Source organism: Rhinatrema bivittatum, chromosome 12, assembly GCF_901001135.1.
Source record: "Rhinatrema bivittatum chromosome 12, aRhiBiv1.1, whole genome shotgun sequence".
Lineage (NCBI taxonomy): Eukaryota > Metazoa > Chordata > Amphibia > Gymnophiona > Rhinatrematidae > Rhinatrema > Rhinatrema bivittatum.
In genome coordinates, this window is record NC_042626.1 from 44,881,401 (window position 1) to 44,897,109 (window position 15,709).

At 38.3% G+C, this 15,709-nt stretch overlaps 1 protein-coding gene across 6 annotated transcripts in view; it reads left to right on the forward strand.

Moving 5' to 3' along the window:
• DDX25 (DEAD-box helicase 25) overlaps positions 1–15,189 on the forward strand; it is a 70,925-nt gene extending 55,736 nt beyond the window's left edge. For all 6 annotated transcript variants that reach the window (XM_029573920.1, XM_029573921.1, XM_029573922.1 and 3 more), the window contains exons 11-12: positions 8,265–8,453; positions 14,558–15,189. In XM_029573920.1, the coding sequence (XP_029429780.1) occupies positions 8,265–8,453; positions 14,558–14,619 (251 nt within the window). In that variant the 3' untranslated portion in view covers positions 14,620–15,189. The remainder of the gene's footprint in view (positions 1–8,264; positions 8,454–14,557) is intronic.
• The last annotated feature ends 520 nt before the right edge of the window (positions 15,190–15,709 follow it).

The following is a 15,709-nucleotide window of genomic DNA, read 5'->3' on the forward strand; positions in this document are numbered from 1 at the left end:
AAACTTCGGTATATAAAAACGAATAAATAAATAAATCTGAGAACGTTCTTTTTCACTCAACGCACAATTAAACTCTGGAATTTGTTGCCAGAAGATGTGGTTAATGCAGTTAGTATAGCTGTGTTTAAAAAAGGATTGGAGAAGTCCATTACCTGCTATTAATTAAGTTGACTTAGATAATAACCACCGCTATTACTAGCAACGGTAACATGGAATGGACTTAGTTTTTGGGTACTTGCCAGGTTCTTATGGCCTGGATTGGCCACCGTTGGAAACAGGATGCTGGGCTTGATGGACCCTTGGTCTGACCCAGTATGGCATGTTTTTATGTTCTTATGTAATGAAATGGGAAAATTCAACTGGGACGTCTTGGGAATAGGATCATGGTATGGAGGGCTAGGCAAGAAGGTCACAAATTACTGTTGGTAATTGTAGTCTTTTTAGTGGGCATATTACTTTTTTGCATGTGTAGGCAATTAATTTTTTCCCTCACAAGAAGAAACATGTCCACTGCATCCACTATTATGGCACTAAAGATTTTTTAGTTGCCCACAGTGCCACCCTCTACCTTTAGGCCTCAGATAGAAGAAATAGATGAAATTGCTATGGGAACCTCTTGATGTAGAAACTTCTACAGAGTAACTGATCCACTTCTGAAATCTAACACAAGGGAGGAATTATCATGAATAGCCAAGCTATGCTTTTAGCTTCATGCTGTGTTAGGTATAAGTAGTGGGTCAGAGGTCAGTGATTGTGCAACATAGAGCATAGCAGTTAGTAGAATATATTTAACTTGTCTGAAATGTATCACAGCTGTCTAAGAAGATGTTAACATCAGAAGCCTGGGACCAGTATGAAAGAGGAAGAAGGTGAAAGGTTATAGAGGAAAGATGACCTGACATGCTTAGCAATGCAAATATAAAAAATGGCAAAAAGTAATTATCTAGGCTTGTTTAAATAAAAAGGGAGAAATGAAAATGTGAAGGTCAAGATGATCTAAGAAAGCTAAGTCTAGAGCATAAGAGAAATGCTGTTCCTGTGATTTTTAGAATTCTTCCTTTGACTTGTTCTTTGTCAGAGATTCTCTTGGTATTCGCATATCAATAAATTGGTAATACTTTGTTCCAGTCAGCAACTGTCATTTCTATGAGTGATACAGCTCAGCCCAGAACAACCAGCAAGCTAAAAGCTAATTTTCATTCTGGCACTTATAAGGCTCAAGCTGGTTTTATTCAGCTGACATCTTCGCGAGTGAAATACCTCTGTGAAAGGACAAATAAGATAGTCACTCTGTTATGTATTCTACCAGATAGAGATTTAAACGACAATTAAAAACATGGCTATTCAAAAATTCATGTAATTTAACTTAAAAAAGCAGAATATATAGAAACATAAATACCTGCCCTCTGCTATATTTATCTGCCCTCTGCTATTTTTCCTCTCATTTTTAGATACTAACTGGACCAGTTCTTGTATTCCTCCCTAGCAGTTGCACCAATTTTACCTGTTGTACCAGCTTGTGTCAATTCTTGTTTCTTCTGTTATTTGCTCCACTTGCGAGCGAAGTTTTCTACTGTTTTGATTTTCTATTGCTCTATGTACAGCCCATGAGCGAAGTTAATGTACCCGTTATACCAGTTTGTGCCAATTCCTGTTATCTTCTGTATTGGTACCCCCTACGAGCGAAGTTTTCTACGGTTCTTGTTTTCTATTGTTCTATGTACAGCCCATGAGCGAAGTTAATGTTTACTGTAAACTGAGGTGATCTGTATCCCATACAGGAACCCCGGTATATAAAATCTAATAAATAAATAAATAAATAAATAATAAAGACAAGAAGGACAAAAGAGACAATAATTGAATCATGAATAATAAATTAAATGAGAGAATGCAAGATTCTCAAAACAACCCACTGACTAAAATGTGAAAATTATAATTTCGTTTTTAATTATATAATAATAAATGTGATCCCCACCAGCCGTGGAGATCACATTTCTCCCATCCTTAAAACTTTACATTGGCTACCAGTAAATTTTAGAATACTTTATAAATCAATCACCCTAATTCACAAATTCATTCATCATCAACTCCAACTCGACCTCGAAATCCCCTTCAAATTACACTCCTCCAACAGACCAATTAGAGATATTCTCAAAGGTACTCTGAATTTTCCCCCAACTAAAGCCACACGCCTTTCCTCAACCAAAGTCCGAGCGTTTTCAATAGCAGGACCTTCTATCTGGAATAACATTCCCTCAGGCCTCAGATTAGAACCCTGCCTCTTAACGTTCAGAAAAAAACTCAAAACGTGGCTATTTCATCAAGCCTTTGCTGAACCTCCAGACAATCTCTAGTCACCATTATTCTCTCCTGGACGAATTTATCCCCTCCCAGACGAATGGTTTGCTATCCTCTCGAAAGATGGACTCAGGCACTTCCAGGTTAAAGCACCTTAAGCTTTAACCCACATCCTTTACTATTATGTTACAATACTTCCTGCCTTTATTTTTTCCAGCTATTTTTAGCTTCCAAGTTTCTACTCCTTGTTAAATGTAACTTTACCTTTTTCTCCTCTATTGTTAATCACTTTATTTATTGCTTCAGTTATCCTTGTTCTATGTAAACCGATCCGATATGGTTTTCACTATGAAGGTCAGTATAAAAAAGTGTTAAATAAATAAAATAAATAAATTATTCATACTCTTTGCCTTATGTACTAAATCAATTTCAATATGTATTAGAAAATTTCACTTGATAAGATATTAATGCCAGCCAATGAATAACACCTCTGTAACCAATCTTTGTTTGAGTTATAACTATGAATGTCATTTGTAAAGAATTGTGATCTATACATGGAACGACGGTATATAAAATGTCTAAATAAATAAATAAATCCATTGTCAGTGAAGTAAGAAATCTCGGAGTAATTTTTGATTCAAACCTTTCATTTAAGGTGCAAATTACATCTCTAGTTAAAACATCTTATTGGAAATTCTGTATGTTATGATGCTTAAAATCATACTTAGACACCTCCAATTTTCGTAAGATTACTGTAATGCCTTGTCTCTTGGGTTACTGAAATATATTTTACAATCATTGCAGATGATTCAAAATTCAGCTGCAAGGATCTTAACAAGTACCTCTAAGTATGAACATATTTCACCAGTTTTAAAATCTTTACATTGGCTACCAATTGAATTTAGAATACAGTATAAAATGTTAGTATTACTACATAGTGCTTTAAACCACAATGCCCCTTTCTATATTAATATATTTTTTTTTAAGATTCACTTTCCTCTGAGAAACTTAAGATAAGAAGGGCATTGCCTTTTGGACATTCCTAATCATAAAACAGTAAGATTATAGCAGAATCCCGAGATAATCTATTATCTGTAGTTGGAGCTGAGATGTGGAATAAATTTCTACTTTAGTTATTTATTTATTTATTTAAGGGGTCTTTTATACCGATATTAGTCGAAACATCATATCAGTTTACATCGAACTATAGGAAGGAAATTACAAAAGAGAGGGGAGGGGGTACAATGAACCAATAGAGCAAGGAAAGCACAGGAACAAATCAACAGGCGAACTTGAGAACCTAGAGGACAAAAGCAGTGTCAATTCAAAACATTATAACATTACAATTCACGGTGGTTGTTAAGGGCTTTGGGGGAAGGCTTGTTTGAAAAGCCAAGTCTTTAGTTGGGATCTGAATTTTATAATGCATGGTTCTAGCCTGAGTTATGCAAGCAGATATGTTCTAAAACTTAAACAAAAAATCTGAAAACATTTGTTTTAACTGGCCTACTTTTAGAATCCTTAAAAGTAATTTCTGGTAATGATACTGATTTTATAAGTATGTGGTATTAATATGTTTTTGAGTAGATGTTGACTTTTATTTGGTTTGAGTCTTGTCTTGTTTATGATGTTTTATTAATTTTAATGATTTTATATATTTTGTTTTAAGTATTTATGATTGTGTATGTTTTTGTAATCCTCTCAATTTTAAATGATGTGGCATAAAAACTAATATATATATATATATTGTTGAAGAGTTCAAAAACTGCCTCAGTAAGGCTCATAAGTTAAATAGAGCCCACCTGTGTCCAAGCACAATAGTTGAACTGAGTTGAATATTCTTGGATGAAGAATCCAGCTGTTAAAAAAAAAAAAAAAAAAAAAAAAAAAAAAAAAATGCTATACCAGGTCAGACCTAGGGTTCATCAAGCCCAATATCCTGTTTCCAACAGTGGCTTTCCCCAAGTTTTCCTTCAAAAACTTGTCCAAACTTTTTATAAACCCACCTATGCCAACTCTTCATCCAGGAGTATTCAACTCAGTTCAACTATTGTGCTGGACCCAGGTGGGCTCTATTTAATTTATAAGCCTTGTTGAGACAGTTGAACCAGTGCTAATTTGGGTTTGCTGCGCCAAAGGGTATAAAGACTTACAAAATCAAGAATGCAGTTTCTAGAATTCAGTGAATTACAAGATGTTAAGACAGCATGGTTTTACCAAAGATTGTAAGCTCTATTGAACAGGTATTGTCTTTTTTTTGTGTGTGTGTTTGTACAGCACTGTGTATGTTGTGTAGATAAGTAGTAATAGTAGTAGTTAGGTCTTATCAAATGAATCTGATCGGTTATTTTGGGTGACCAGAGAGTTGGATCAGGGAGAGTGCTAGATGTAGTATACTTGGGTTTCAGTAAGGTCTTTGTCATAGTTCTGCATATGTGACTTATAAATTTAGTGCTCTTGGTATGGGCCCTAAAATGATTTGACTACATTAGAAACTGGTTGAGTGGGAGGCCAAGGGTAATGGTAAATAAATACTCTCCGAGGAGAAGGAGTTCACTAGTGGTGTGTCGGAGAGATTGATCCTTGGATCTTTTTTTTTTTTTCAACATTTTCATAAGTGATGATATGGAAGGATTATCTGAAAAGGTTTGTCTTTTTGCAGATACCAACATTTTCAACAAGATAGATGCCAAGAAAGGTTTGGAAACCATGAGAGAGGGATCTAGCAAAGCTTGAGAAATAGTGTATTCTGGAAACTTAAGGTTTAATGCTAAAAAATCAGACATATGTTTGGGCTGCAAAACCACAAGGGAGTGATACAGTATAAGGAGCAAAATTCTACGTGCGAAACAAGAGCAGGATCTGAAGGTGGTTATATTTGATCTCAAGGTGGCCTAACATGCTTGGGTTCATAGGGAAAGGAATAGTCAGCAGAAGAAAGGAGGGTGATGTGTAAGTCTCTGAGACCTCATTTTGAATTCTGTGTACAATTCTGGAGACCACATCATCAAAAAGGATATAAACTGGATGGTATTGATCCAGAGAATATAGCTATTAAAATAGATTAACATAACAATTGCCATACTAGGTCAGACCGAGGGTCCATCAAGTCCAGTCTTCTGTTTCCAACACTGGCCAATCTAGATCACAAGTACTTGATAGGATCCCAAACGGTAGGTAGATCCCATGCTGCTAACGATCAGGAGTAAGTAGTGGCTTTTCCCAAGTCTTGTAATTAACAGTTTATGGACTTCTCCAAGAACTTATCCAACCTTTTTTAAACCCAGCTATGCTAGCTGCCTTTACCATATTCTCCAGCAATGAATTCCAGAGTTTAATTGTGTGTTGGGTGAAAAATAAAATCCATTCCCTGTACGTACCCAGATCAGTCCAGACCATGGGTTGAGCCTCCTGCCCAGCAGATGGAGACAGACCAAAATTGAAAGGGTATCCTATATCAGGACAGAGCCTACCCTGCAGCCCTTCAGTATTTGTCTGTCTCCAGCAGATGCGACAGCTCACCCTGCGGTTCCATGATTTTTCAGAGATTACCCTTTTTCCTGTGGGTCATTTCCTTTCTTTCCTTATATTGGATCAAGCAAGTATTTTTACTTTCTTAGTTTAAAAAATAAATAAATAATTATACATAGAATTGCCCCTGAATTTTTTTTCTACTTCACAGGAGACAGCGCTGTCTCCTTGCTCTTGCGGGGCCTAGGGGGGTTTGCCCCTTGCGTTCAGTAGCCTAGGCCCCTTTCCCGGTGATCCGCAAGTGGGGTGAAACTGGTGGTCCAGTCACCCCCCCTACCTGGCTGCTTTGCTCCAGGACGTCTCTTCCCCGGCAGTGCCCATAGGGATGTGCCATTCCCTTATCTAAAGTACTACCACAAAAAAAAAAGAGGAAATAAAATAAAGGTGTACTTTTGAATTGGGCATTTTTTCTAACTTAAAGTCAGCAGCCAAGGTTTTTTTTCTGGAGGAGCGAGCAGGGTTCGATCCGCTGCCTCCGCTTCTTCCGGCAGCACAGCCCAGCTGATTGCTTCCTGCTCGCGGCTTCTTCCCTGAGAGGATGCCGCGATCGCACTGCTGCCTTGCGTGTGGGGAGCCCTCGTCGCGCGAGGGTCTTTGCTCCGGATGTCTGCCGGGTGGGGAGGGCCCCTCCCCGGCAGCGACGACTTGGAGACAGACAAATACTGAAGGGCCGCAGGGTAGGCTCTGTCCTGATATAGGATAACCTTTCAGTTTTGGTCTGTCTCCATCTGCTGGACAGGAGGCTTAACCCATGGTCTGGACTGATCCATGGTACTACAGGAACGAAAATTAACAGGTAAGAACGAATTTTCCTATTTGTTTTAAATGTGCTACTTACTAACATGGAATGTCCCCTAGGTTTTGTATTTTTTTTGAGTAAATAACTGATTCACGTTTACCCGTTCTAATCCACTCGTGATTTTAGAGATCTCTATCATATCTCACCTCAGCCATTTCTTCTCCAAGCTGAACAGCCCTAACCTCTTTAGCCTTTGCTCACAGGGGATACATTCCATCCCCTTTATCATATTGGTTGCCCTTCTCTTATCTTTTTTAGTACAGCTATATCTTTTTTGAGATGCAGCGACCAGAGTTGTACACAGAGCTCTAGATGTGATCTCATGGAACAATGCAGAGGTATTATTATATTCTACAATTTATTCCTCACTTCTTTCTTAGTAATTCCTAATAATCTTTTTGATTGCCGCCACACACTTAGCCAGGGATTTCAAAGTATTATCCATAATGATGTCCAGATCCTTTTCCTAATATAGAACTGAACATCATGGAACTACGGTGTGGATTACTTTTCAGTACATGCTTCACTTTACATTTGTCCATATTAAATTTCATCTGTCATTTGGATGCCCAGTCTCAGAAGGTCTTCCTGCAATTTCTCACAATTCTCTTGCGATTTCACTACTTGGAATAATTTTGTCATCTACAGATTTGATCACCTCACTCATCATTCCTTTTCCCAGATTAGTTATAAATATATTCAAAAGCACCGGTCCCAGTACAGATCCCTGAGGCACTCCACTGTTTTTACCTTCCTTCACTGAGAAAACTAACCATTTATTTCTACTCTGTTTCCTATCTTTTAACCAGTTTGCAATCCACATTAGGTCATTGCCTTCTATCCCATGACTTTTTATTTTTCTCAAGAGTCTCATGGGACTTTGACAAGTGCCTTCTCATCAGTAGTCTTCATTCTAAAGAATATGAAGAGAAACACAAAGTTCCAAAATGTGGGTGTGTGTATGTATATATATATATATATATATATATATATATATAAGAAAGGCGAGGTAAGGGAGATATGATAGAGACATTTAAACACCTTCAAGGGATCAATACACAGGAGGCTGGCCAGATTCAAAAGAAAACAAGGGGGCAGACTCAAAGAGTAATCTAAGGAAATATCTTTTACAGAGAGGGTGGTGGATACATGGAACACCCTTCCAATAGAGATGGTGGAGACCAGAGCAGTATCTGAATTCAAGATAGCAAGGGATAAGCACAGGAGATTTTGGAGGGAATAATAGGGCTGAATAGTTGTTGTGGATAGGCAAACTATATAGGCTGTATGTTCTTTGTTTTCTGCTATCACATTTCTATATAATACTTTGAGTTTATTAATTTTTGAATATTTATTTAATTCTTTTATGGTGAGACACTTGTGATGTATTTTTTAGACAACAGAATGTAAAAATGTGCAATAGTGTGAAGATATTTACAAAGCATTATAGGGCATTTCATGCTATATGAAACCAGGTCCATGCAGCATCTTATTGCTTATGATGCACTGTACAGTATAGCCACTTCCTGAGATTTCTGGGCTATAAAAACTTTTAATTTAATTGCTTCCTATTTCATAACAAGCAAATGTTTAAAAGCTAATAGTATAATGTCTTCCAATCTTTCCCTTTTCCCAGGTATTGATGTGGAGCAGGTCTCCATTGTTGTCAACTTTGACCTTCCTCTAAACAGAGATGGTGGGGTAGACTGTGAGACCTATTTACATCGCATTGGCAGAACAGGACGTTTTGGAAAGAAGGGACTTGCTGTTAACCTGGTGGAGAAACGTAGCTTGAATTTCTTGTCTGCAATTGAAAACCACTTTAGTAAGTATAGAACACTTAAAACTGTAGTTTTAGCAGTCTATCAGGGTTGTACACTCACGCCTTAACTCCCGTACTTTTCTAATCCCTTCTCTTGCCAAAGCTCAAATATAGGCCCAGCTAAGTTTGGCACTTAGTCTGACAAATCGAAGAATTTTAAAATCTGCTGGTCTGATTGCCCCAACTGCCCCTGACATGACTAAAAATATATCTAGCTATTTCAGGGGCAATCCAGGCCTGTACACCATTATCAGGCTAAGTTAGCCAAATAACTTTGATTTACAGAGTTATCCAGCTAATCTAGCTAGGTAACTTTAGGACAGCCAAAGCGCAATCCTAAAATTAGCAAGATAAGCTTATTGGCTAACTTTGCCAGTTGCCCAGTAGCTGAATATGGACCTTAGAAAATCTGGAGACTTGGAAGATATCCTGAGACCTCCCCATGTGTGCAGGCATGAATGCAAAGTTGGGACAGATGTCTGTTGAATGATGGGGGAGCCTGGCTGAGCCATATTAAGTATCAGCTAGTTTAACAGAAAGTAGTAGTATTTGAAGTAATTGAAAGGTGTACACAAATTATAATAAACCTTTGGATAGAAGTTGAATATTATTAATTCAGAGCATCTTTGTTCACAGCATGGTTTCACAAATAACTCATATGACATAGCACAGAGGTGTTGCATACACTACTGGATGATAGATATTTGTATATCATGCTCATGATAAAATCTCATTCTCTGAAGACAAGGAGGTTCACCCTAGTCACATAAGTGAGGCATGTGATCATGCTTATTTCTGAATGGATGGATTCTTCCAGATTTCTGGAAAGCTAGCCTTGCATGTTTCTGTCAGCGCTATAGAAAGGTGTGACAGAATTTATGGACAAATTCCTCAATCTACCTTAAGGAGCCCGGTTGAGGCTTTTAACCCAGGTCTCCTTAAGATAGAAGGCCAGAAGGAATTCTGAGTGAAGTGAGGTTCCCTTTACCCTGCCATAAGAGTCCAGACCTAGAGAGCTTGAGGAGGCCCCAGGGAGCTGGTAGGAACTCACGATACACTCAGATGGTGGACGTTTACTTGTTAGTTGTGCCTGATGCAAGGTGACCTACTCTTTTGATTCTTGTACCTTTGAAGCACTGTAAATAAATATCTGCACCATAACTAATCTGGTCCAGTCTTATTGTATTCTTGAACTATTCCTGTGGCCGCAGCAGGCCCGAATACGCTACAAAAGGTTAAGTAGTAATAAAGACGTTTTACTGCTCGTACATAGCAGTATGATATGGTCCACTCAGCCAGGGCTGATGGGAGCACTAGGCAGACTAGGTGGCTGCCTAGAGTGCCAGAACTTAGGAGGTGGTGGCCTAGTGCTCCCACCGACTGCACCTCTGTACATGTGGATGAATAACAGCTGCAGTCGGGTGGAAGGTGGGGGACCATCGGTGGCCATGCCTGCACGTTGGATGGTAGGAGCATGGGTTGGATAGCACATTAGCCTGGAAGTGGTAGGTCATTAGTCTGATGGTGCATCATCTGATTGGGGCAGTAGACTCGACATGAGCACATGCACCTTGGGGGGGAGAAAGATAGACACGCACATGCAGATAGGTTATGATGCGAGGGGGAGGGGGACCATCCTTGTGATCCTTCTAAAGTGTCTCCTACTCTTCCACCAGCCCTGCCCTTAGCTCCCCTCAATTCTTTTTGTCTGCAGAGACCATCAGATTTGTTTTCTCTGAAGACTAGTAGTTCACATCAGTGATGTCATCCTGATAGCAACATGGAACACAATTTCCAGGTCTTTCTAGAAATTTCTCAGATCTCTATTTAGCCCATGCAATAGTTCCCACACAACCACAAGACATCCAGCATGCTTCATTTACTTGTTTTCCACCATGGATGTCATGTGCATTTTTTGTCACTGATGTCTTGTAGCAGTGCTTTGACTAAGACAGTATTTTTTTGCTGTGTTCTCTGAGAAAATTTTGATTTTCAGATTGCCCTAGTGTTTCCAATTAACTGTTCAACGTCTTAAGTTTTTTTTCTTTTTGAAGGCTCAGAAGGCTTCCACCTCACTAACCTACATCAGAGTCTTGCGTTTGAGCCCTTCTATGGGAATCATTCGGAGTCCCTCCTGCGGCCTGAGATTCTGTGTATCCTTGCCTACCTTCAAAGGGGTCTAGAAAAAGGGTTGACTCTGTATTCTTTGAGGGTACAGGTAGCTGCAAACTCTTGTTACAGGAGGTGACTAGGTAGTGTTTTAGTAGCAACTCATCTAGATGTCTTGTTTCCTTCTAGAGGATTAAATGGCTACAGTTTCCATTCTGGCCGCTTTTTCTCCAATGGGATCTTAACCTCATTATGTGGGACTTAGCAGCGCCTCCCTTTGAGCCTTTGAAACATGTTTCTCTTCAGATCTCTCTTTAAAGCAGCTTTTTTGGTGTCTGTTTATTCTGCTCATTGGATTTTGGAGATTTAGGCCTTTTTTTGCTGTGACCCTTTCCTAGTCATTTCTCTGGATGCAATCACTTTTCGGCTATATCCTTTATTTCTTCTGAAAGTCAACTCTGCTTTCCATATTAATGAATCAGTCTCTTCTCTGGTTTCCTCTTGTGAAAAGTGCAGAAACTAGTTCAGATCCCTCAAATGCCTGGACATTCATAAGTTGTTGCTTCGGTATCTGGAAGCGACTAATGCATATCACAAGGCCGACAACCTCTCTGTCTTGTTTGGGGGAGCCATGTAAAGGGGAAGCTGTGTCCAAAGCCACTCTGGCGAGTTGAATCAGAGAAACGATTGTCTTGGCCTATATTTCTGGCAGGAAGCCTCCCAAGTTTGGGTGCATTCTACAAGAGGGCAGTTGTCTTCTTGAGTGCATGTGCAGGTAGTTATGCCTGCAGACATTTGCAGGGCTTCCACAAGATCTTCCTTGCATATTTTCGTGAAGTATTACAGTTTGGATGTTTTGGTCAAAGAGAACTTGACCTACAGGGCTGGGATTCTCAAGGAGACCCCACCCAGGTCAGTAGGGCTTTTGTACTTCCCACCTGTGGCAAGACAAAGTGGAAGGAGAAATGTTATCTGTTAATTTCCTTTCTATTAGTCCTGCTACACCCGTCCAGGTCCCACCCAGGAAGCAGGGCCTCTTTGAATCGGAGTTTTAGCGGATCACTGTTCAGTCTTCTGTATTTGATGTCTCCTTCTTGTCCTGCTTTGGTCAATTGTTCCCTTGTAAATTCAGGATAGGAATGGGAGCAAAAGAAAATTTTCTTCTCAGGTTGACTTTATAGTCCATTTTAGTTTTGAGCAATTACATTTCACAAATGAAAGGTTTGATTTGGAACTTTGTCATTCGTATACTGATTTCTTTCCAAGCTGCATCACCCCTTAGTAGTGGCAATGATGTCACGCTAGGAAAACTGTTCTCTGCTTCCATCTGTGGATGACTGGACTGGTGTAGCAAGACTAATAAGAAATTAACAGGTAAGAAATTTCTCTTGATTACCAACCTGTAGAAGGAAATCCGATTTCTGTGCAGCCTATAGTTGTCAGGTTCAGCCTATAGTTGTCAGGTTCCTGCAGAACTTTCTTCAGTTGATGCCTTCCAATTAAGCCTTATGCATTGTCATAAGACATCAGTGTTTCCATTTGAGTCTCAACGCTTAGCTGAAGGTTGTATTTTTGGTTGCAGTCTCTTCAACCCACAGTGTCTATGAGCTCCAGGCCCTTGTAACTTATCTTATACCAGGTTTCATCATATTAGGGTGGTGGTTGAATGCATCCCAACTTCCTGCCTAACAAGGTGTTGGATTTCCAAGTTAGTCATTTGTCTTTCCAATATTTTTCTAGGTTACATCTCAATGTTGAAATGGCACTCTGTTCTATGGATTTCAAGAGAACCACACTTTATAACTGGAATGGACTAAAAGCTGCATAAAAAGTCCACCTAGCTTTATTTATTTATTTAGACCCCAATGGGCTCATTTCTGATCAGATAATATATTTCATCTTCTCATTTTTATTCCCAGGCAGGTTTGACCTTGGAGGAGCATGTCAAAGCTCATAATGTTGGGACCTTGGCGATATTTATTGCTCATCTAAGGTCTGCCTCCATTAAACATATTTTCAGGGCTGCAACGCGTAGTTCATTTACAAACTCGCGTCCCATTGCTGTCTAGACCTGGCCTCCTGGCAAAATGGTAGGTTTGATCTGTTCATTCTCCATGGCTTGAAGTATATTTCACAATTCCATTCCTTTCCCTTCCTGGGCCATTTTTATTTTGAATTGTTTTTCATGTTGCAAAAAATTCCCAGTTAAACATTTTCTCCCTTTGGCAGCTATTTCCCTGCTTTTGTGGACAACAGCCCTTAGCTAGGGAATTCCATTTGTGTGAATAGATGAACCTGCTTTTTTTTTTTCAGGTTTATTCTCATTTTCTTAGGTGACAGTTCACCAGACACATAATCTCTCCCATTCCACTCTCTCAATCAAAGCTTTTTCATAGACCTGAGAAGGGGTGGTAGATAGAAAGGAGTTCTAGAACTGCTTCAGTATGGGAAATGCCATGCATGAGCAGTGAAAAGCTGTCAGGCCTTTTAAGAAACCTCTGAAAGAATTACCATGTGACCCACCGGTGTATCTGAGCAGCCATTTTCAGAGAACATCTGTTACAGGTAAGCATCTTTAGTGATTTAAAGTTCACACTTTAAATAGGATTTTAAAACTAGTATGAAACATAGAAAATGACAGACAGCTATCTAGTCTGCCCATTTCTGATGCAGTACCAAAACAGAACATAAATCATATAAATATTAATAACTTACGTTTACTTATATGCAGCTAATGATACTGTGTGCTTAACCCAACCCCTTTTCAGTTCTTAATGTGTGTGCTACCAGTACCTCCAATGGGACATTGTTCCATGTGTCCAGCACCCTTTCAGAAGGGAGGAAGTAGCTAAAAAGCATTGTATTCTTCTGTACATATATTTTGCTGACTTCTATTTTGTGCTTTAGCTTGAGCTGTAGAGAGTAATTTTACAAGGCATTTCTACAAGTTAAGCAGTGCTTTACCTAGAGAAATGACCTGTAGTAAAACAAAACTCTTCTAATTTGCAAATAAGTTTACATGGGTATGTCATGTGTGCATGTGTTTAACCTAAATCAAGGGGATTTTACTCAATCAAATGCAACTGCTTTCAAAAATGGCCAAAAATGAGCATTCAGTATTCAATTGTTAAATGTCAATGTAGCATAAATTTAAATTTATAATATGAGGACCATCACTTACCCACGCTGAGGTTACTTAATCACTTTTCACCTCTATAGCTCATACGGGTACCAGTTTTAATCATCTGTCCACTTTAGTCCATCATAAAGATTACTATTCCACTCTATGATAAATTGGGACACTTTTTTTAAGAAATCCCAGATGAGAGGTGTGCAGTGTTTGTGAGTACTTATAGTAGTTAATGTATATCCTGATATTCCTGTTTGTTTCTTTTGCTGAAGAATTGAAATACACTGTATTGTGAATAGAGCCCCTGATGCAACACAAACGAAATGTGATATTGCGGCGGGCATGTAATGGTTTGGTGAAAGAAAACAGTCTTCCCTAAAGATATCCAAGGAAGTTGTTTTATATTTTACTTGCAAGATAAAAAAAAAAAAAAAGTAACAAAATATTAGTAGCAATCTTTATGATGGACTAAAGTGGACCGATGATTAAAATTGGTACCTAATTGAACAATAGAGGTGAAAAGCCATTAAGTAACATCAGCGAGGGTGAATGATGGTCCTCATAAATTTCATTTATGCTACATTGACATAGCATGTTACACATAACAACTGAATATTGAATGCTCATTTTTGGACATTTTTGCATGTAAGTTTAGCCAGATTAACCAGAGGTATTTTCGGGGGCAAAAAGGTCTGAAAATTTTCTGTATGCATAATAGGTGTAATTATTTGTGAGTAACTTTAATGGGATAATTTTCAAAATGAACTTCTATATAAAAGTTTGCTTTGAAAATCGATTTATGTCTAATTTATGTGGATGGAAAAAAATTATCCACTCAGAATTTCATTTCTTCTCTCCTCTTTTTCAGACACTAAAATTAAACAATTGAACACAGACGACATAGATGAGATTGAGAAAATTGAATACTGAAAGCTCCAGACATTTTTCGAGATGTTTCCATCTTGCTGTTAATTGTTTTCCGTATAAAACCGTAAGAATAAAATACTGGAGATGTGTAGAGGTTATGCAAAAGAGTACATGTGTATCATGTGGAAAATAAAATAGAGCCAGCATTCTCAGTTTTGGTTAAAAAATATTGTTAATCAAATCATTTCCAATTTGCCAGAATAGAAGAATTTCTCATCGGTTCGGATTATAAAAATGTGTTCTATTTTTAAATGAAGCAAAATCCTACCTGATACTGTTTTCTCTTATTCTACCCTGTAGTTCAAACCTAATTTATACAAACAGGTATTGAAACCATGTGTTCAGCCCTGGAGGCTGGTAAATCAGATGATGCAATTCTGGGATAACTTCCTAATGCTTTCTTACACACTTAGACTTATTCTTTCTTTTTGTACTGTATACCAGATGGATCATCTAAAGCTGGTTAGTTGCACTTTCCTGTACAGTTCTAAAAGTTATTTCTAAATTTATAGTTTTGAAGTTATTTGAAGGAAAAACTTTCAGCACAAAAATAAATCTTATTTGATTTTGGAAGAGTTTGTGTGCTCTAGACACAAATGTTTGTTTTGTTGTTTCACTTGAAATATTTGTAGATTTGTTATGTTAATAATTTTCAGCAAGGTATTTTGATCATGGCCTGAATCTGAATGGCTGACTTTACAGGGTATGTTCCTACCAGTCATTTAAGGATACATTCTTTTAAATAAATAAAAAGGTTAACCCTGACTGGGTATTATGGGTAGCAGTGAGGCATTATATGACAAAAACTTCTAGGAATGGTAGGAATTGCCAATAAATTCTTGTCAAAGTCCAAGTCAGAACATACTGCTTAAGTAATTCAGCTAGATAAGAAGGCCCAGCTGAATTCATTGCCTTAAATAGAAGGACCAAGATCTTAAACTCCATCCGATATCTTACTAGTAGCCAATGAAGTTCCTGTACCCAAGGAGTAATGTGCTCCCAGCATTGACCACCAACTAAAAGGTGAGTTGCGGAATTCTGCAAAACCTGAATTGCTCTTGTTTAAATGTCAGGAAGTTTTATGAACAAAATT